Source organism: Scatophagus argus, chromosome 3 (genome assembly GCF_020382885.2).
Source record: "Scatophagus argus isolate fScaArg1 chromosome 3, fScaArg1.pri, whole genome shotgun sequence".
Classification (NCBI taxonomy): Eukaryota; Metazoa; Chordata; class Actinopteri; family Scatophagidae; genus Scatophagus; species Scatophagus argus.
Genome location: NC_058495.1, coordinates 5,948,450 through 5,971,841, shown reverse-complemented (window position 1 = coordinate 5,971,841; position 23,392 = coordinate 5,948,450). Strand labels below are relative to the sequence as shown.

General features: G+C 37.9%; 1 protein-coding gene across 5 annotated transcripts in view; it reads right to left on the bottom strand.

Moving 5' to 3' along the window:
- Positions 1–23,392, bottom strand: part of LOC124056003 (metabotropic glutamate receptor 4-like) — a 111,958-nt gene that overhangs the window by 33,169 nt on the left and 55,397 nt on the right. For all 5 annotated transcript variants that reach the window (XM_046383036.1, XM_046383034.1, XM_046383039.1 and 2 more), the window contains exons 3-5: positions 1,982–2,117; positions 1,628–1,782; positions 1,150–1,290 (exon numbers count right to left, since the gene is read on the bottom strand). In XM_046383036.1, coding sequence (XP_046238992.1) covers positions 1,150–1,290; positions 1,628–1,782; positions 1,982–2,117 — 432 coding nt within the window. The remainder of the gene's footprint in view (positions 1–1,149; positions 1,291–1,627; positions 1,783–1,981; positions 2,118–23,392) is intronic.

Sequence of the window (23,392 nt, the reverse complement as noted above, 5' to 3'; positions counted from 1 at the left end):
TTAGGATCATTTAAGCAATTTTGTTTTATTAACTGTTAATGGTTTTGACCTTGATAAAGCTTAGTAGACTCTTGACAGACAGGCTGAAGGCACTGGTAGCTTATTTTTTTTTTGCTATCATTCTTGCTAACTAGGCTACACATGCTGAAACTTGTACCATTTTGCCTAGTGGAGAAATGATTGGATGAACATTTGGTGATAAAGAAAGCACTGCTCCAACACAGGAGCTCATTTTTCCTCTGGTTATCTAATGTTACGTAGCAGTTACTTTGCTCATTTTTGAGTGATATCCAAGAAATATTTTCTTTCAGCAAGCACCGGAGTTTTATATGCTGAAAACAGTTCAAAGCGCAAATGTTCTTATTTAAGTTGTAGTGTGCAAAGCTAATGTAGCAACGAGGCAGGGAATGCTAACAAACACCAATCACATTGTGAGCTGTTAATATAAGTTGTCCTACTAGTTGATGGTCTTAAATGTCCTGTAAATACTGTACTGCTACAGTAAATGCAAAAATTTTTTTAACAAATTAACTTTCTTTGTCAGTTTGTTTTAACCTGCTGTGACTGTAAATAGGGGAAAAACAATCTCTAAATAAATATAAAATTGTCACGAAAATTGTCATCTTTAATACTGTCATTTATCAATGCAGCAAAGAGCAAATGATTTGTCCAGTTTGTTGTGAGGTGAGATAAGGAAGATCTCTCTGAGGAAACACCCAGATGACACTAGGTTAGGGTTAGCCCTCATCTTTTAAATATGTGTTGTACTACTTAATTGGTGTTTAAATCTTAATAAATTTCACAGTGTTTTTCTGCCTTAAGACAGATTTTGCTGTCAACAGCTGTATAACGTATGGCACTGAGCCTGAAGCTTTAACCATGCCGCCCTGCGAAGCCATTCACTTTCATAGCCATGTGGGTAAACACACTAGACTCAGCAGAAATATAGTGCAGCACTGAAATGAGCTGTGAGATTAACTGTGAGTTTGAATATTGAATGTATAGCTGTTCCGCTTTTTATATTTGGGCACTGCTGTCAAAACACTGAGCCAAATGTGTCACCTTCCACATCAAAAGAATTCAACTTGGTTAAAAGTTTGAACAAAAACAACATTAAACAGCTTTCTCCCCAATAGGAAAGTATCTTACTTGTGCACTTTTTGAGGCCAGACCCTTTCTTCACGGCATGACGGCTGAGTTTGCAGTTGAAGTTGTTCTCCCAGAACTCAGCAAACCAGATATTCCTTCTGTTGTTTTCCAGCGTTCGGCTGATGAAGTAACGATCAAACCCTAGACAGATCAATGGGTTCATTGTCATTGACACAGTCAGTGTCAGTGTAAACAACAGTGCTGTGCAGTCTGTGAGCCATGGCTTTAACGTGTTTTACAGTATAATAGATCGAATATTGCATTTGTTCAGTTTACTTTTTTGCTATGTCTTCAATTTTAGTTTTTAGAAGATCAGTCTTTGATGATCAAACGATTAAGCATTACAAAGCAACTTTTATTCTTCTGAAAAAATAAACAGCTCTGTGGCACATGAAAACAATATTCCACTGAAATATGCACAAGGTTTTTTTTTATTAGACAATAACATCTGATGTATGCACAGTGCTCTTCTCTGTACCTTTGATGGACTGCCTCTTTGGCAGGATGGTGACTGCTCCCTCTGCCATCTCCTCCTGGTGCACAACCGGAGAGATCTTTGAGCCCCAGCTGTCCGAACCCACCCAGATGAAATGACCTGTCTGGTTGGCCTTTTTAGCTGCATGGAGTAGCCGCCTGCAAAGGTGAGGAAACAGATGTTGCCATGGATAAAGTCAGTATCCCGACCAGCTACACTTTGATTTTGTTTGCAATTCATTACACAGTGGTCTGGCAGAGCTGCACTGAAATGGCTGGGTTACCACAGGCGTCTGTGCTGTCGTTGTTTTTTTTCTAACCTTCAAAGGAGTCTTATGTAGCTATTACAAGGCCTTACCTGATATCGTCTTCGTTGGCAAAAATTATGACGACTCTTGCGTTTGGATTTTCTCTGAGTCGCCGGATGATCTTGTCAAACTCTCCCTGCTTAGGCTCCCGAGGAATCTTGACGGACTGGGAGATGCACACACCCCCTGAACACAAAGAAGTTCACAGATATCAACATGATAATTTTGAGAAACTGCGGAGGAATACCTCCACCAGAAATAAGAAAGAAACATCAAAAAATGTAAATACAGTCAGGAACAAACTAACAATCATGGGTGAGGTGATGAAATTGAGGGCTTTGTGGCTACTGCATCAGTTTACCAGGGATTAGTTGATTAACTGAAATTGAAAGGTGGTAAAATGCTGTTATTCCCTAAAGAGTGATCAACTATCAGACAGACAATTCATCTTAAGAGAAAGAAACAGCCTTGCTGCTTTTGAGAGTTCCCTTAGGTACGAACTGTGCCTGATCTGCTGTAGGTAGGTTTCATAGATCACAATTGCCCACTTGTAATATAGAGTATTTTAGCAGTTTTGTGGGTCAGGAAACGGCATGGCAACTTCAAGTAGGTGTATGTTGTTGCACGATTATTTTAAAGATATTGTACATTCCTGTACAGTAAATTGCATCGAGGATTTAGCAGAGACATACAGTATATCATGAAAAGTACTTATTTCTGTCAGCATTAACATCCTGTTAGTGCATATTTATAGAGTTATATGTGTTTTCATGCAGATTTTGTGCACTTTCCTTTGAGAGGTAATGTTCTGTGTTGAACAGGAAGTTTAGCACATGTTTTGTATGTGCTGGGCTTCCTCCAGCTTTACTTCCTCTTCTTGTTCTGGGTTTTTACCGAGAAGGTATGCGTTTTCTTTGCTCATTTTTACAGAATTTGTTTTCTGTGTCTTACACATGTGACGCTCAGTGACTTCAAAAAAAGTGGTAAGTAAATGTGTTTATATTTCCACGCTTTGGCTATGTTGGCTAATGTAGAGCATTTAATGACCATGTTTATCGTATTGCTCAGAGCACATTTATGCAAGCTGCCGTGAATGTTTTCTTTTTGTCCTTACCCACAACACAACTCAGAGTTAGGCTGCATATAGACTTGGCAAACTTTCTCCTGTGTGAAAAAACAAACAAACAAATAAAAGAAACAGCCCTCTCTCTTTTTCTTGAGTAGAACCTGTCCATCTGCACAGTGGGGTTGCCAATAAGGGTCATCCGACAAAAAATTTGAATCAGGTTCAACTTTTGCTGGAGTACTGTGTCATCTGGAAAGGCACGGTGCTGGGCAATCAAATAAATGCAAACGCACATTGCTGGTGGATCACCGACACACTTAACAGGAACCTTGAGTTCTTGCAAAAGAAGACTGGAAAAAAAAGATAGCGTGATGTGCTGTGTGCAGCAGCAGCAAAAGATTTCTTGGCTGAGCTTTAGAGTTCCCCTGTGTGCCATGTTTGTTTGAAGGATTGTTTGTAGCATCGTGCAGCTCTCAGGAAAGTGGGGAAGATTTGTCTTTGTACATACTGTACACTGTTTCTCCTGTACACATACATACTGTACCTATCACTGCTGTAGATGGAGACCAGTGTAGAGTCAGAGAAGCTTCATTTTGTGAGTCTGTGTTTATTCACTGTGTCATATGAAGGATTGAGCTGTACAGCCTGACAAGCTGTTCTCCAAAAAGCAATCAGAGGAAACAACCAGCACTAGTTGGACTGCTGAACACAATTGACTGCAAATTAATTAACGTCACATTCCTCTCCATCAACTGAGTCATGTATTTATGCACCACCTACACACTCAACAACCTGAAGCTCACATAGATAACAAACACAACCGCCATATTTTAGGACTTGTGAAGCAGATTATTGTCGTGTGGATCCTGTCATTCCTCCTCCTGTCTTCCACCTGGTGTCCAGCCCAATGAAGGGGGCAGCTAAATCCTGATTTAACTTTCCAAAAAAAGTTTTGAGGTCTGAGTTGTCACTGAACCCTGTTCACTTTGAGCATGTAAGACAGAATGTCTGACCTAGTCCACAGACATGCAAGGGTGCTAAATTTGGTCAGGAAAAAAAAATGCAACAATCCCACAATGAGAGCTGTATAAAGACCAGTCTCGCAAATGGTGGGCTCCTATAGCCAATAAGAGTTGATGACAAAGAATTCAGCACATGCTGTCAGTGGCCAATTAATTTTCTTCAAATGTATCGTCTGGCACTGTAAAGACTTTTGCTGTATTCAGCATTAATTAGTGCACATGTAATGGATTTTGTAAGATTCTTTTACTCGTCAAGCTCAGTTTTGATGCAGTTTTGTTATAAAAAAAAAAAGAAGAAAAAAAAGTCAGATAGGGGCAGAACAGCAGGATATCAAGATCCCTCACCAAGAAATACAAACACAAGATCTTTTAATGTGCAACCCCAGTCTTCACTGGATCTTTTCAGTTTGTTGATCATTGCACAAAAAAGACAAGGAACTAGGTTTAAAAGCTCTCAGTTTCAGCTGTGCAGGCATGTTGGGGTTTTCCAAGTTTTGTAGTTTGCTTTCCCCTCTTGAGGAGTTCCACAGTTCCAATAAAAGGTACTTTTATTATCCCACATCCACAAAATAAAACTATAAAGTTGCATACCCACTGAATTAGCCCCGAATTCACAATAACAGGGACGTTTCGCTGCTGTTGTTTGAGGTCCACAGTTTAATTCTTTTACTCTTTATTTGTTACAGCAGTGGAAACCAAGCATCTTGCTTGCAGTACTAGCAGCAAATAGAGTTTTAGCATGGATGACCACCACAATCCACTGCCAGGTTTTCTGCCAACATATACAAATGTCAAAAAACATATAATGGACTGTTCATTAAACTGAAGTGTTATGAAGGAAAGCAACAGCCCTATTCTTAATCCTGCCAGTAAGGCTCTGATTGGCCAATTATTTCTCTAACATAGGGCAAAAGACTTTTATTACTGACCACAACAACATATTTACTTTGATTAAAAAGTAAAATCAAGATAGAGGAATTTGTGGTTTACAGAAGGACTAGATCATGGGGTAAGTATTTGTAGTACAACACCATCAAGGCTCATGTTCTGACAAGACTGTTAGTAACAAGCACCTGATGCTGTTGTTTTAATTTTTTTTTAAAGACATGTAAAATGTAGGTTTATTGGACATATGTATTTCCTTTTAAGCAGAGGTGCATCATGTGAATGATCCTAGAAGTGATGTGTGGTAAAAATCACACTTTGACTGTCTGGATGCTTCACATCATCTTTTAGTTTACGGCAGACTAATGCAGCGAGGGTGTGGCTTGGCTACAATTGTGAGAGCATTTCATCACTTCAGCCATTTGTGTGTGATGACCCACTTGTCCAGTTTAATTCAACAGGCTCTATTATCAGTCATTTTCAATGTTTACTTAAATTGATGGTTTTAGATAAGAAGCGTGTAACGGCATGCCATCACTTTATAGTTTTTCACACAGCACAGCTGAGGACTATATATTATACAATGTATTTACCAAAGGTAATGGAAACTAACAGTGGCATGCAGCTGCTGCAGTGTAAGGACAGCCATAGTCATGTAATCTGTCTTTGCCACAATAGCTCAGCAGCTTTATGTATAATAATAACTTTGTTTATAAGGCGCCATTTTAAGAAACAGGTTCCCAAGGTGCTCAACAGCCAATTAAAAACAAAGCTTTCAAGCAGGCACAACAGACGAGCAAAGTAAAGTAATACAGAAAATTAATCAACAATAAGTCTAAAAAGCTGAAAAATTTCAAGTCCAAACATGATTTCACGTGAAAACCTGTTTATAAAAGTGGGTTTTAAGAAGTGAATATTCACATGCCTCATAACAACAGACATACTGTATGTGAGATCAACACACTGATAACATTTTTAAGCCAAGACATCAACATGCAGCACATTTTTTTGTCTTTGAATTATGTGGCAACTGATTTCACAAGCTCGCATTATGTCTCAGCTGCACAAAGAGCACACAAAACACTTTGATGTTTGCCACATGAACAAATAAGCTCACGATTTGATTTAGACTTCAGAGAGAAGGTGTGTTTATATATAGAAGACATGAAACTGTCAGATTGTGAACTGATTTATGTTTTTAATGGCACATCAAATTGAGGTCAATCAGTCGATGAAGCAGTCGAGCAGCTTCTCTCTCTTCATAAGAGGAGCTCCTCACTTGAATGCTGCATGGTATAACCTTGCAACTTCAGGGACTACATGTGTACAACATCTTCTGTGTGTGTGTCCATAATACTGAATAATGTTCTTTCTATTTAATGCCTTGTGTTTAATAGGCTTCTCTTGTGCTTCTTGCACATTTCTTACAGTTGCACTTGACAAGTGCACAGGAAATAAAAGTGAGACTTAATAAACCAGTTTTCAGTGTGATGTATTTCCACAGATAACACACATGGTAATTAAAATGCTTTCAATTCTACTGTATACTGAAGTCAGTATAGAAAGATGAAAAAGAAGCCACAGAGACGTTTCTGTGTGCTGTTATGGTTGTTAGACAGGAGGCTGCAGCATTCAACCTGCGAGCAAGCTTTATCGCAATGAAGAAACACTGAAATGGTACAGTTCATCACATGGATTAAAATATGTCGGACTTCAACTGATTTTCTCTGTAAAAAAAAAAACACTTTGAATACCAGATAACTGAAATCCTGACTGTAAGGCATCAGCTCCTTGTAGTGTATCACTGTGAGGACTGAAAATTACAGGATTAAATCTTAAGGATGCTGAACTCCACATGAGATGACAAAGGCTTTCTTCTTAAACAATTTCAGTGTCACTTCCTTCAGTCTGCCTGTATTTTACATTAGCAACAGCCCATTTCCAATCTCATGGCTTTCATATGATAAATCGAAGTAAAACATGCTGTAATTTCCTGCTTAAGTCAGGACTTGTAAAAACAGTAGTGAGCTTGCTAACCTCGCTGCAGTCCTATAAAAAAAGAAAAGACTTAATTTGAATACATTATGTAAAGACCTCTTTGTCGGAGAGTTAAGTTATCGGTGGGAAAAAAAATTACAAGACACAGACGTCCTCATGCTGAATACTGATAGACTAAATCAGCAATAATGATCAGTTATTGTTGGATTAATGAGGAGGTCTGTCAGCAAGTAGTTTGATGGAGGTCAGAACTAAATGGGTTCATATGTAGATCTTATACAAAAAGTGGTAAGTAACAACATTTAAAATGACGTATGTGAGTCTGCACCTTAATAACATACTCAACAGCTGTACTGTGGTTTTACAAATAAAATGTGATCTACATAAAAGTGTAGAATTCATGGAAGAGTTTAAGTGCTGAACAGTCACAAAGAAGCACCGGATCCTGAGACGCTGCTCGATGCTGGAAAGTTAACTTTGTCTGTGGTGGTTTTACCTTCCCGCTGAATTTACAATACAAAGATGATTCTTCGAGGTTTGCTGCTGCCTTGCTTTGCATTGCGAGGTTGTTCTTATGGATATGTGAGGAGATTTGAAATCATCTCTTTCTTGTTCAAGTGTATACTGTGTAACAGCCAATGCGGCTCTGGCCTGCAGAAAATAAATAACTATCCAACAATGCCATTTGTTTTTTGAAATAAATTTCCAAGACATATTTTCCATGGCAAGCTCCATCAGTGTGGCTTGTTGTACACTTTCATCTGCTCTGCTTTGACCACTCTCAGTCCATTTTCAATTAAACTAAGGAAATACAATAGTATTAGGTCTGAAAACACAATTTGTTGTTTCTCTGCTCCACTGAGCTTCCTAATTGTACATCTTTCCCCTGTTATTTGTTCACCACACATGTCTTTTGGTGTGTTTAGTCTGTGGAGCCACTCAAGTAAATAATTAACATGTGGAACACGCCATGTTGTCTTCATCCTCATTTTATCTTTTATGTGAAGGTTCTGACGTTAAAGGGCTGTTTAATTTTTTCGCTTGCAAAGTTCTCAGGCTTCAGCATGAAACATGAGTTAAATTAGCGAGAGGACATGTGCTACTACAAGAGCAGTCATTCACAATTTGAAATAATGACTTTGGTTTTAGTTAGTGAGGCATATACTGTAAAATGACATCTGAAAAAAGTACGATTTAGAATGTAAAACAGAGGTAGAAGATACAATGAGACGACATTTGCAGAAATAGGAAAGTGAAGTGAGGAATGTTTATCAGCTGGCTAAAGGTAAAAAATATCTCAATGAATAAATAGCAAGATGAATAGATTGCGAAACTCCCACTATATTTCTTTTTCACTACTCTCCACTTTTACATACTTTCATATTGACCATTGTCACCACTACTACTCTTAATTTTTGTGAATTATTGTGGTAAGAAATCAAAATCAAATATTTCCTGGAGTGGTTTATTTGCTGAAGCACAAGATTGGCTTCAGGCATTTTCACATCACTGTGAAAACCGTTAAGGGCTGACAGCATAGTAGATGTTTTTCAGTTTTGTGTTTTATTTCCGTTTCAATGGCTTCTCGTCATTCTTTTTTTATGAAAAATAAACACTCAAACTCTTCCTTACAAACCGCCATGCATGAGGCTTCTGAAATGAATTCACAAGTCAGTGTGGGCACAGGTGACGTATAAAAGATAAACAGCCAAATGTCTTTTTTTCCTCTCCTTTAGTTTAATGGAATTTTGACAAACAAAATGGATCACTGGCTCTGTCCATGGTGTTTGGATGAATTGGACATTGTAGCACTTTTGCATTAAACTTCTTCCTGTCACCTTAAAAATAACCTTTCTGATGTGTTGTTGGCTGCATTATCAGACACAATAAGCAGAAACTTTGAAATTTGGCATCCTAACCTTGTTGTGAACTAAGACGACCCCCTTTCTTTAACTCTCTGGATCGAGTCATGGTGGAAGAGTCAAAACCTGTCATCATTTAAAATGTGACCTTTACTTGGTATCGCTTTCATCAAGCTAATCACTGTAATGTTTTTAAACACCGGGACACAATGCCGGAATGAATCATCCTTCAAAGTTTTAACAAGGTTGAATGGAGGTGGTGTCTGCCATACCACATTTAAGTTAAAAAAACAATGTGAGTTTAATTACAGAGACCGTCCATGAGGCCAGCCAGTCTACTCTTCCGAGATATCACCAGAGATATCCCATTAACAGATGGATTGACACAAGCCCTTCACTGCAATCCCTCTTCAAAGTGCACGACAGAAAAAAAAATTGTGGCTGCATGAAGTTCCATTTTATTGTTCACCTCCCCTCTAAAGCAAGGGCAGTGGTTTCAATCAAACCAATTGACTTCTGCCTGACCTCCTTCCTATGACTACAGTCAAGAAATGCCTTAGGCAGAGTTGAATACACACACTAAACCCTAAGAATAGGAGTGCTTTAGACTGTAGCCTACCTAATTGACTCTGTAATAGTGTCATAGTTCAGTGCCACCAAATTGACTGAATTTTCAAGCATGCTTTGGCAACACTGATACCCTGAAAAATGACAAAAAAAAGGCCTCAGAGCGCAACTCCAAGTTTATTGCCCTCAGTATCAAGGGGAAACAAGGAACAACAAAACAGTGACGATCTGGCAATATTACCTTCCACATTTAAAATCAATCCCTCCAATCCAATTACATCAACATGTATCTTAAACAATTTGGGGGTATTTTCACTTAAAAAAGGAGGGAACTGCTGCCTTAAATATTTGAGTTGTCTTAGGTTGAACAATTAGATCAAAGAATCTGAGTTAACTGAACTACAGAAAACAAAAAAACAAAAACAAAAAAAAACAAGTTTTGAGTGACACAGACAAACATTTCAAACAAATTTAATTTGTACAGTCAGTTCTTCATTTCACATAATGAGCAGCTGGAGCGGCTATTAACAAGGTGTACTATTACAAAGTGTTAATTCTACAACTAGTGAATTATTATATAACAACCTTCGTCATGGTTTGCAATAACTTTTCTTATCATGGACAACCATGACGTGTCATTAAAAAATATATAACAGCCAAACAGCAATTTTCATATTTGTTTTTTAAACTATTACAAAGAAGGGTCTCAGAAAGAAGGGTCTGACTCTGTAGTTTCCCTCTCATGACTACAGCATTTTAACACAACATAATGGTCAACAGGTAAAATTAGCAAATATACTGGGTAAACATGGTGGAGTATTTAGCAGCAAAGCCAGAGAGTTTCCTCAGCAGTTGTTAAATTGCAGTGAATATTGGACTTAACATTTCCCAGGTGGCCCAAAACATCACTCCAGATGAATGCTAATGTTGCTTCATACCTGCTGGATGTGTAAATAAGCAACTCTGTGCGAACATGTTAGCTATATCTGTTTTGTAGGGCCGTGTATCAAATGTATGTGATGCTCAAAGGAAAAAAAAACAAAAACAATAATGCTGTTTTAACTTGCTTTGAAATGATTCTTTTAAATGTACACTTGTGACAGAAGCAATGATCACTGTTTTTTAATAGTCATTAAGTGTAAATGAGGTTTTAGTTTGTAGTTTTAAAGATCTGTATTTCTAAAAAAGAGCTTGGAAAACTTCAAACGACTGGGATATCCCTGTTGATTCTGTCTGGACAGGCTGGCCCTCTTCCAGAGAGTGCTTTTCCCACCTCTGACCTGTCCTGTGTGAAAAAGGACTGCTGCTTACATTGAAAAGGTGTTAATTAAAACTAGGAAATAAAATCCAGGCACCATATGGCGGAGGCTGCCTAACAGCAGGCTCCTACTGTTTTGGAATTTCGCTTTGCTGCTCTTCTCTGTGTTTCTGTGGAGATGAGGTCATACGGAGTGACAGGCTGACAATGATTAGGTAATAGGCCTTTACAGGCCGCTGGTGCTTTATAAATCTGCTCTGTTGGATCACACATGGCTCACTCACAAATTTGGCTCCACTGCTTTGCCTTTCCACCTCGTCTCTTCGCTGACCAGAAAAGCATTGTGTTGTTTTATTGAGAAGTACTTCTTGTAGAGAGAACTCGTAGAAAATATTTGCTGCTGTATATTTTTTTTGGTAAATATTTTATTGGTTCTATTGTAAGTGAAACTATGAGTGGGAGGAAAGGTACCTGCAAACAGAAAACCTCTTGAGGGAAAATGCTAAGCCTCAAAAAATGATACACAGCTGCCTGGGAGTATTTCTGCACCATAATTGACGTGCCACAAGCATAATTTCCCATCATTAGAGAGACCTGTTGCCTGGGAGCACAGGAGCTTCCAAGGAGAAAAAATCCAAGCCCTTGAGCTGCCAGGGCTGAGAGATAACAGAGCTGCACTATCACAACTGCAGAGATATGGGCAAAATATGCGGACAACAAACAAGCCCATTTTGCCCATTCATTATGCCGCTTTGTGGAAATCATATCAAGCATTCTGTGATACATAATGAATGCAGACCTGGAGAAATATTTTCATAAAAGCTCTGCAAAGCAGTGCAAAATAAGTGCAGTCTCAAGACTGATGCATGGCATATAATGTTCTCAAAATGGCTGAATAGTGTGCTGAGTCCCTTTTCTTAAAAACTCAATTCCTAGCTCTCTTCGCCTTCCTGCACCTGAGATGAAGCCTGCCATTGTGCAAGAAAACCTCGGCTGCAGGAGATGAATGACCTCTGTCCATTCGTCAGTATCACCCCTTCCCCAATTAAATACCGAGACAACGCTGCAGAGGAAGCAGCTGCTTTCATCTTCTAATTGACTGATTGATTTGCCTGTTTTTATATCACTCAATAAGATGTTTTTATGATGCAACGTGACTGTGTTGCATTTGATTTATAGAATGCAGCTTTAGCGAGAACACTGATATGGGAAGGTGGTGCTCAATAGCTGGATATAAACACCATTTGGGAATCCATATGCTACAAAAATCCTGACTACTGAGGAAACAAAGCAAAAAGCCAAAAATAAAAAGTGAAATGTTTTATTTTTGTTAATTTGTTGTTGGAGTCCCTGTAGAACAGACATAAATGTGGACAGAAATAATGCAAATCTGAGTATATTTTCAGCAAGTTTATAAATGTCCAAAATCTGAGGCTACAAAAGACTGACTACCCAGTGTGGGAGTTGTTAAAAAGAATTTGTTGTTGTTGTCATCTAGTTCATGTCTTCAGAGATGTGTCCAGCCCCAAGGATGGTTTATAGTTTAGGTATTCTCCATTCATCTTTTATATATATTCATCCCACACTTTAGGGTATTCAAGAAATATAGTTTGCTAAGAGTATTTTTCATTAGAGAGCCTCCTGGTTAGGATTTTGCAGAAGACTCAGTTCTGACATAAGTTTGATATCATGTGAAGCATAAAACAGCTTTATTCTTCACTTTCCCCTCTGAGGCAAAAGAGAAAAACAGAAACTCTCTCAAACAACATTTTTCAATTGGATTAGGGTTTGACTAACATGGTTTTCTAGCACTGTAGGAATGATCTTGTCTATTTTTAGATTTACATAAGATTGGAAACCCAATAAGCAATATTTCGCAGTAGTATATAGTATCTTTAAATTTGACCATTTTTGCTGAAGTTCATGTCTCCCCAAAAATGTTATGTTAAGATTCAGGGTTCAATTTAGCAATCCTTAAAATCGTGGAAATTTAAGTGCTCCCATCTAATCAACCAACACTGATTACAGAACTGAGGAAATAAATACCCATAAAATAACAAGACAGATAAAGATAGATTTTTGAGAGTGTGTCTCCGTATTGGTGGTTAGATGCAAAATACCAATGCGAGATATTAGCAAATTAACAAATAAATAAAAAAGGAAGGACAAAATAAGAGGAACATCTCACAAACAATGCAACAGCTCACAGTGACTTTGTAAAATTGACGGTTTTAGGGAAAACTGTTAAAGCTTGACTTAACTGATGATTTTTGAGAATGTAATTTTCACCCCATTGTTGATGCTCAAAATAGCCTAAGCCTCATTTGCACATCTCAAAATCACTCCACATAAACAAAAACAAGTCTAATATTGAGAGACTCGTTCTAATTAACTCCTTTAAATACTTGCTGTGAAAACCTGATCCACCTTTCACCTTGTCTGTACAGTATGGATTTGAACAGTCACAATGCCTGCATACTTGGACGAGCTGTTAAATGTGCCAGCAGGGAAACCAGCAGGGCAGACAGTAGCCGCCCATTTCAGCACAGAATACCCACAAAGCATTTTGGCAGCTCTCACACTCTAGCATGAACAGAGCTTTACAGTGATAATGCCAGCAATAGCAACTCACACATAAAGCAAGTTCAGCATGCAGTTGTCTGGCTTTTTATCATTTTTTGTGGGGGTTATCCTGGGTTAAACAGAGCAGCTGGAGAGGCAGCTCTGTGAGACACATTCAGGTCACCAGTGATTTCTGATTCAGGTTCAGTGAAACATGATAACTATTAGAAAGCCGATGTCGATTTTTAGTCATGCTAGCAGCACAACTCTAGACACGGGGTTGTTCCACCACTTTGGTTTCAAACCCACTGGAAAAAGTTGCGGTTGGTTTATTCTGTTTGTTTTCAGCTGAGTCTATTATGTCATGGGTCTGCAATGTATTTAATGTGAGTTGTTGTGCTGTGCAAGTATGACATGCACTGATTATAAATATATACTTGACTGATTTGCATTCCCAAAATATCTCCACAAAGTGTCAGCTACCATTTTTCTTCATTTTAAACAAGATTTCTCAATTACTTGCGACTTAAGAACAGTCTCTAATAAAAGGTCCTTTTTCATATAAAACCATCTTTGAAAATTAGCAATTATTCACACTGATCTTAAAACTGCACTCAAGAAATAATGTTAAACACAGAAGTATGTGTTGTTGCTCATGAAGAAAAACAATCCCTGAAAGAGGATTGTGTGCAGAAGGAAAACGCACCCTGTGAACATCCTGATGTTGTTAAGTGCTCGGCTGCACCAAACCAATTTTGCATCAAAGAAGCAAGATGAAAAGAATTCAAAGCGACAGTGATATAATTTTCTCTGAAATCTCATGCAGCAACATTTTCTCTGCAAATGCAGTATTCTTGATCTGGCACAATTCAAAACATGTTTGTCTGCTCACAAAATGTCAATAAATATCACAGTGTTGCACAGAAATAATCCTGTATTCTTCATCACTTTCCAAGCCTGACCTTTTGGTCATAATAAATAATCCATTATAAAATGTTTGTATTAGTCATGTGCTGATATCCATTTTAATTTTAATTAAGCTATCTGCAAAAACCTGTTTTGCATATTTTATAGTACAATACTTAACAGAGGTCTGTGTGTGCTCTTTAGTCTTTGTGAATGAAGTCTTCTTGCAGTGAAGATGAGGTTAACCATGATGAAGGCTGGTTTGAAACTGCTAATGTTTTCTGCTTTGTACAAGAGAAATATATTCATGACAGATAAGTACAGAAGTGTGAGAATAACCGGTCCTGTGGGTGTCAGCTCAGGTGTTGTTGCAGTATTTGGGCTAGTCTTAAACACGTTGTTTGGATTGGTTTCTGAGGTGTGGGGGGATGGGGAAATATGAAGTCATATCTTCTTAAGAAGAAAAAACAACTGAGAAATTTATTTCCTGCTCATATGTAATGTCTATAGTACTACCAAACAAAACAAACACATTATAATGAAACTGGTTATTGTGCCCTCTGTAATGAAGGTGGTATAATGAAAACTGAGATGCTATGGAAGTGATTATATTCTTCATGCACTAACCCTGCTTTAAATCACATTTAGTTTCCTTTCAAAATGATATATGCATATTTACTACTTTCCTTGCTGCCAAAGTTTTGATTTACGTTATCGTTTTTATTACATTGACACATACATTTTAGTGAGAAAATCAAACTTTTGTGTGTGAATCTGCAATGACAGTAAATTCTAATCTGCAAGACCTCTAATGTTTTCCATCCATCCATCCATTTTTTTTAAAATATATTCATATTCTCTCCAGCCAGTTTGACTAAGAATACATTCGTATTAACAAAAATGGCTTCAGGGATAGCATGCAGGTTTAAAGGCAGGTGTATGGTCATTCACACATTTGCACATGAGAGCTGTCCAACACTTCTGCAATACATCTCCACTACTGGGTCAACCACATAAGCACTGAAACAGCCTACTGTGCCACAAGAGCATACATTTTATACATGCATATATTGTCACTTCCTCAGCCTTCAGGTGCATGTAGTTATAAGGTCTATTCAGTCCCCTACAGCCAGCCTCTCCCAGCTCAAGTGAGTCTTTTAACTGGGAAACTTTCCATCACAAGCTGGATTCTTTAACCTCCAGGCCACCACTGTACTCCAATTAATTAATTTATTTTCTAATTCAGGCTGGCACATGAACTTAAGCCCTCAGCTAGCAATGTCTAACCCTTTCCTTACAGACACAATTCCACTCATTTCATATGCTATGAACAATATGAGAGAAGTCAGATAGTGATGAGACTTTAATGGTGACTGGTGGCCTCAGGGCTTGCTACTGGAAGATTTTGACGTTCTCCTTAAGACATGGCATATCAAACACTCAGTTTATTTTCATGTGCTGATTTGTATTTAGTATGCATAATGTGGTAAATATCCCAATAGTATGACTGAAGGCAAACTGTGGATGAGCACTGTATTTAAAGATAATTTGAATTAGCTAATGTGCAAAATAGATTCGCTGCAACTTTGTTTAATATGGGGATTTAAACTCTGTTTAAATATTAGTAAAAGTGGCTGTCTACAGTATGAAGCCAGCACTACTGTCTGGATAAAATATTACTCTATTGGAACCTGCCACACTTCTACAAAAAAAATAAAATAAAATAAAACGCTTTTGTTGAATTCAACCATATCTCTCTTTTCATTTTTTTTTTTTTTTGCAAATTGGTCTGTGTTATTCCTGCAGATGGAGATTCATGGGCATAACTCCAACTTTGCGGTAAGAGACAAATACGTGCAGAGAAAGGAAGCCTTATTTGCATGCACAGACAGATATTCTACTTCCACAATCAAACACATGTAGATCTGACTAGTCAATGTCTGCTTTACCTTTCAAGCCTTGTCAAGGATTCTGTGGAGAATTCACAGCAGAAAGCACACATTGTTCATTTCTCGGTTCTACATTAAAAAAAAAACACTCGACGGAGAAATACAGGCCAACATAAAATGAATGACAGATGACTGCATTACATCTTTGTCCTGTGGCAAACTACTTAAGTGAAAAGAGATTCCCGTGCCTTTAATTATATGTGAAGCAGTGATGATCAGTTTTGAATAATGTTATCTGTTCGTTTTAATCTAAGCGTTTGTCATGTATGACTTTTCAAATAAACTAGTGACAGTCTGCGTCATAGCAGTTTTCACCATATAGAGTCTGAAAATATGAATACACCTTTAAACAGGGCCTGTTTTACAGACTCCTACATCACTATTTTGCTGCAGGGACCTCACAGTTACAGAAGTCTTTGACAAGGTAACGCAGATTTACTTTAATCTTGTATTGCGACATAAAGATGACAGCGAAAGAAGAGACAAAAGGATCACCCTAAGATCTCTGGAGCAGCACCATTCATGTCAGCATACTTCAGAGCTCTGGGTAATCCTGGCTCTGGTACCCTGGCCTGTGGTGCAGACCCTGTCATGCAGGACTACAATTTCAAGTCTGTGGGCAGCACAGTGGGAGCTGTGCTAAAGTGGGTTAATCCTATGGACGAACCGTACCTTGAGACCACAGCTGCAGTCTAATCTGTGTAGAGACTGAAGAGCAGGGAATCATACAGTACAGAAGTAAAACCTGTATAAGTTTGCATGGTCAGCAAATTCATCACCTTCACAATTATGAAAAGTGATAATCCACCCATCATTATGTTGTTTTGAAATTCCTATAATATTCTGTTCAAGGTTTGTGTCATGCCTGTTGGTTGATAGCTTGTGGATTTTAACCATATCCCATCCTCCATATTATTCAGAAATCCTCAGCGATTTTTTCTGTGATCTCTGAAATATCTGATCTTTGTCATTTTTTGTTCATCTATCATCCAGAGTTCAATTTTATTTGACAGCAGGAAAAATGGATTTGTTCATTTGCTTCACACTGCCATGATATTTAACTTGAACAGAACCTTTTCTTCAACAGAACAGCTGCCACATTCTTTGGAAATAACTGCCATACACTGTCTCCACTGTCTGAAGTGGTAGATGGCACGTTGTGTAGTCTCTAAGTAGGAAAGCTTTTTACTGATGGAAAATTTCCTGACTACCAGGGGGACAGGCACCACCTGTTGGTTGTAACGGTCGTTGCCTTATGGCTGCGTCCTGCATGACCGATGCTGCTGTCACCTGCCAGGAACAGGTGGACATACATTTTGATTTTCATGAAATCTCGAACGAGCCACAGCAAAGAACAGAGAGAAGGTGAATTAAACTAAGCCTTGCACAGTCACAGACTTAAGACTTTGACCCATTCTGAATCATTTGTATATCTTGGCAGCAAGGCCACATAATTGATGTCATTCATTACATGATTGAAGTGGGTGTTTTTGTGAGGTGAGTGGAGGTAGCCAGACCATTGCTGAAAGCAACTCAGACTGTGATGATTGATAGGAGGTAAGCTGCATAAATGCTAGAGTGTTGGTTCCCTAAATGCAAGTGAGCGTCACTCTCATTGAGGGCTTGAGGCGAAGCCATTAATAAACCCTGCAAATGATGATAGCTGTTGTATTGATTCTAGTTTGCACCCTTTATTCCACCAACCCCTCTTGCTTCAATACTTTGCCTCAGTAAACACAGGCATCGAAACTGTTGACCCGGGCTGTCTCTGTCATTGATCACATTGTAGATGTTGGGACACCACATTCCTTTTTTTGCGTGGTAGCTTAATCTATTCACAATGCTTGCTGATAGTACAAAATGGATCAATACGAGAGGAAAATGGAAGTATGAGATTAAATACTATAGATTTATCCCTGAAAAATGTGGCAACATCCCACCCCGGTCCTTTGCAACTGACTGACCCGAATACTTCAAGATACCAGGAAATGCGTGTTATGTTTCAGAAGAAAATCCTGCAAGGAAATGGTGCACTCCGCACGTTTATTTTCTAACATAAACATTAAAGAATGAACTGTGGTATTTTGATCACTTCTTCAGCACACTGACAAAAAAAGCAAAGAAGTAATGAAATTTGAGCTATACAGTAGCTCACCCTCTAGTGGCTGATGAAACAACTATTTCTTTGCATTCTGCAAACATTTCATTTTTTCCAGCCAACAAATCCGATCTTGTTTTGTCTCACCCACACAGCTTTCTGTCCTTTTCCCTCTCACTGCTTCAGCTGACTTTTAAACGCCTTGTCATTTGTAATGGAAATGACACGCCCTGAGACAAAGTGACATTACTTCAAAATTTGATCCTGTGATTCCTGTCAGGCTACATCACTCTTGCTCTATTCCTCATTCGGAATCAAATTAGAAACACTCATGCAGAGCCTCCATAACTTCAAGAAGATTCTACTGTAATATCTACACTGGGCATCCTGAATGCTAGACAAGTTTCACTGGGAAAGTTGCAAACTTCTGTACTTCCTTTAGTTCAAAAGCTGCCAGAGAAAATGAGAGGATTATGTTCAACTTTTAAATGGGAACAAGCAAATGAAAAGCTGTTTGTTTTTCTCCCATCGACTGAAATGGATGCCTATTGAACAAAGGATAGACTTTTATGGCATTGCCTCAGCTCCCTGCCGTTTGTCTTTGAGACTGATGAGCAGTGTCACATTTTTACAAAGCTGTGAAATGTCTTTTTTCCTGTTTAATTTAAGTTACTCTTTAGGTCTAACAGGTTAGTAAAGAATGAACTATTGAAAGCCAAAGGAAAAATTTCCCATTAGTCAGAAAAGCAAACCGCACTTGGTTTAAAAAACATATTAATCAGCATATTGTAGAACATAAATCCCAATGGTGTGTGCTTATCCTCAAAGAAGATATTTTTTAACCAAAATACAATACATTAATGCATAATAGAACGCTTTTTTCTGTAGCTGTAGTCGGAAAAGCCAGTGGTTTGGGTCAGAAAAAACTATAATTCCTCTGATATTTCTTTCAATCAATTCTGCATGTTTAGCCAAGCTGAGGCATTTTCCTGATTTCATCAGGGCTAATGGGGCAATTGGAATCCTATTTGCGTCTCACTGTGCAGCCTATTACCATATGGAAATCCTGTTCAAAATAGAGCTTTACTGTTATTTATTTATTTATTTATTTTTCCTAAATCAAATTCTGTTTCCACCGTCAAGGTTATTTCAGCATGGAGATTGCTTGTCCTCGATAGTCAGCAGTTGGTTCATGCCAATGTTTTCCTCTCACACAAGGCACCAAAGCCCCTATTCATCCCCCCTGGTGACAGTGGTTTCCCTGCCTCGCTAACACAAGGGTGCCTGTCCCATCACTTTCAAATTGATCCTTCAGGGTCCTTGTGCAGGATTGAAATTACATTTGTCCTGCATTAGGGGGAGCATATGGTCTTGAAAAATTGTTGGGACTCTGTGACAGTGGTGACCACCATATAGTAATAAAGTTATTATGGAAAACAAGACATGCGGTTGGTTTTCACTCTTACAAGAGACCAAGGACTCACTTCAAAGACTCTTAGCAGATGTGTGAATAATCTGCTTGGCACAATATTCCTCTTGACATTGTATTTAAACTTTAAATACAGAAACAGGGACACATTAATCATACTTGACTGGTAATCACTAAGGTGTTCCTTCTGAATACCATAATGACTTATATCCTCATTTTAAAGGGTATATGGAAAATGTCCAGGTCCACAATTATCTACCTGATCATTCAAATGCACACATTACCCTGTCCTGATAAGCTCGATTACTTCAACAGAAGAGTTTTGCCCCCTTTTCCTGAGAAAATGTTTGATCAACAACAATCAAACAACCCTGTATCCTAGTTATTCCATTTATATGCACCTAATGTGCAACAGCAATACATTTGCAAGGTAAACAGCATGAATTATGTTCCGAGATGACGTTTATTTTACTGAATCAAACATTAGCACTCATAAGGTGGCGAATGGGTGGATCACAAAGTGCAGGACTAGGTTTAGGTTTGATTAAGATTAGAAAAAACTTGTTTTTGGTTAAATGTAGTGGAAAACACATGCCAGTTGCTATTTTGCTGATATGTTCTGTATTAACATTTAACATTTTCATTAATAAAATTTATAAAGCGTAATCTGTCAGTATTTACATTCCTGTTACAAATGTAGGTGCTGCGGCAAGTTATAAATATAATTTCTAGGAGACAGGGTTGAATCAACATCATGATCAATTAAACTTCCTGGAAAACTGCTTATACTGTTTAAAACAAAGATAAACTGTTTAAAAGAATTGCAGAAATAAGGATTACAATAGAAGTTTGCATGTTTTAGCTAAAGCTAGTGTCTTTGTAGGAGGGTGTTCATCAGGATGAAGATTCTACGTTAGATGAGAAGAGACTAAACTATGTCATCTTCCACCTGCTCATTAGCAGGAACCGTCTTGAAAGAAACAGTTGTGAATGAAAACGTGCTGACAGATGTGTTTGTTTCCTTTGTCACACAGGGCTTCATGCTGTGCAGTGCTTTATGCTCTAGATGGTTTACTACAGAATTGTGAAGCAAAGTTGTCTCTGATTGCCAAAAATAATGATTTAGTCTACACCAAGGTCACAAAAGCCTTTTAAAAGCCTTATTCGTTGTACCACTTTTGAATGAGATGTTAGGAGACAGAAGACAGAACATAATCCAACTCACACCACTCTCAACACTTATTTCTTGTCAGACAAACTATGCTCACATGCATGTTGACTTCTTTTTGATTATTTCATATCTGTGTCTTGTATCCACCTTGTCTTTCCTATGCTAAAGCTTATCGCTTCTGCTGCTGGAATGACCTAATTATCCCAAAACAATCAATATCTCTAACTCAATAACCTAAAAGACTAATGCTGCTCTGCTCTGCCACTGGCTACATAGGCCTGGTAATCCAGATAATAAGTGTGCAAATAAGGAAAAAATACATGATGCTGCTTTGGAAAACCTTCCTGTAAAATGTAAAAGCTAAAACAATATGAATGAGGTATTTTCAGTTGGTGTGACAGTGTAGGCAGATAAAATCAGAAAATGTATCCTGAGGAGGGGATCCAGAGGTGTTGTCCAGAACTCTCTCGATAATAATGCAGCCCAGATGGGAGGAATCCAGCAAGTGAAAAAAAGAATTGTTGGAAATCAGCATGGAATAATGAATCAGGTTTGGGGAGTGTTCCCAGAAAACAGGATTATCTGTCTCTGTTTTTGTCTGTTCCAGCAATGGGCTGGTCGCCTGGCACTTGTGTGTTTGGTGTGCTTTACCTTCACATATTGCAAGTATTACAAATTATTTTCAGATATAGTAACATTGAGTTTTGTGGCTTAATCAATTAACAATTCAGTATCCCAGCGTAAGCAGTGACAGCCACCCCGGCTGACCAGGAAAAGATTTTCTGTTGATGAAAAGGAACAAAAAGCTGTGGAAACAGATGTCACAGTTCTGCCCACACTGATTAATTGCCAAGTGATCTCTGGGGGGTGTAGTGCAAAAATACCACAGCTAAAAATGTTGCCAAAGGAAAAAAAAAATCTGTAGGGTGAATATTTAATTCAGTTTCCTAATCATAGCAAAACTTTATGGGTACATGGACAATGAATAACACACTGTACTATCTGCTGTCAGACAAAACTGCAGATTTCTGTTCTGGCCACATATGTTCACATTGTAAAATCTTCTGCAGGACTTGTCCTGTTTTTTATTGTTGTTGCTGTTTTGCTGATGACACATCAAGTTTAATGGTGTTACGTGAATCTGGTCAGAGGTTGCGGTATTAGAGTTATATAACGGCAAATGTTAGACATGTTCTCTACATGTGCTCATTGGAGATGCTTACAAAAAAAGAGTATATGCTTTTAATGCCTGATGCCACACTGCCCCTTTGGGGAATTAATGTCCCTTGATCAGAGACTGGAGGCAGCTAGCAACTGATAGAGAACAAACTGGCCTTGGCACAAACACACTGGTGACATATGACTAAAGTGTTTTTCTTGTCAATACAACAGACTAAGAACAATAGCACCACGTATAGCAGATATAACAATTGTGTTATGATAATGAGAAGAATATATTTGTGCCTCATGTTTGTCTTTTTAAAGATATTGTTCAGTTTTGTTTGTTTGTTTTTTGATGTGACTGTAGTTTGCAGTGGTATTAAACTGGACTCCATTACTAAATTACATTAGGTTGTATAGGTGTACCTAATAAAGTGGCCGGGAAGCAATACTATCAGGCACGAATGCTGTCTAACATCATTAAATTTAGTTTGGTGATGTTCACAACACACAATATTGATATACCAATCCAAATTTAAAGAAAGAAGGTAGTATCTCCATATAAGTAATAAATATACTTGATATTTACTTAATAGGAAATCTGCATGTATATAAATGCAGCAAAATATAATTTGGCCAGGTGAATCTTCTTTCATACATGCCATGTTTTTTGTTTCCTTTTACCACTGACATGTTTGCAAGGTTGAATTCTATTTATTTTGAAGTGCTTATTCAATTAGTTTGCTTAAATTATAATTTGGAATTTTAATACTCACTGCTGTAATTCATTTCAGTAATCACATTATTGTTCCCCAGTTAAAGATATCAGGTTGTCATCTTTAAAATACTGAACAATGGAATATGTAAGCCCACTGTAATGATGATAACGTAAAGCTGTTTAGAAAGTGCTTAGTGGAAGCTGAGAAAATCTTATCCCTCTGACAAAAGTGATATTGATATATTATAATGAAGAGGAGCTCTATGGATTAGTTACAGAATTGTAATCCAGATTAGTTGTATGAGCTGTCCACTTTACATTATTGTCTTATATTGTCTAATTGAATTCCTTTCCTTTTTAACAGTTGGGAGATAAAAGCAGATTTTAAGTTTCTTTCAACATCCCAGCCTTTGTCGTTGAAGCCTTTTTAATACTTTCAAATGAACTTTTTTCAAAAATGTCCAAAACACACAACTATTACACACCTGAATTAAATTTGTCACATCAGTTCCCATTCCACAGACATCTTTTGTTGCTTCATTTGTTTCTTTTGATCATTCTTGTACTGTAATTTGATTATCGCCTGTTGCTGTCCTGATGCAATGTGACACCCAGTGAATGTCATTTAAGCTCCATTTTTTAAGCGTGCGACAACACTGTAGCCTATCAACTGGAGGCAAATATGGCATTGATGTCCTCTAGTCAGTGTCTTTTATCTCTTTTGAATTTTGCATGTAATAATTCATATACTGCATAAGCTCAGCAGACACTAACCTTATCTGTTCCAGTTCACATTGCTTTTTGAGGAC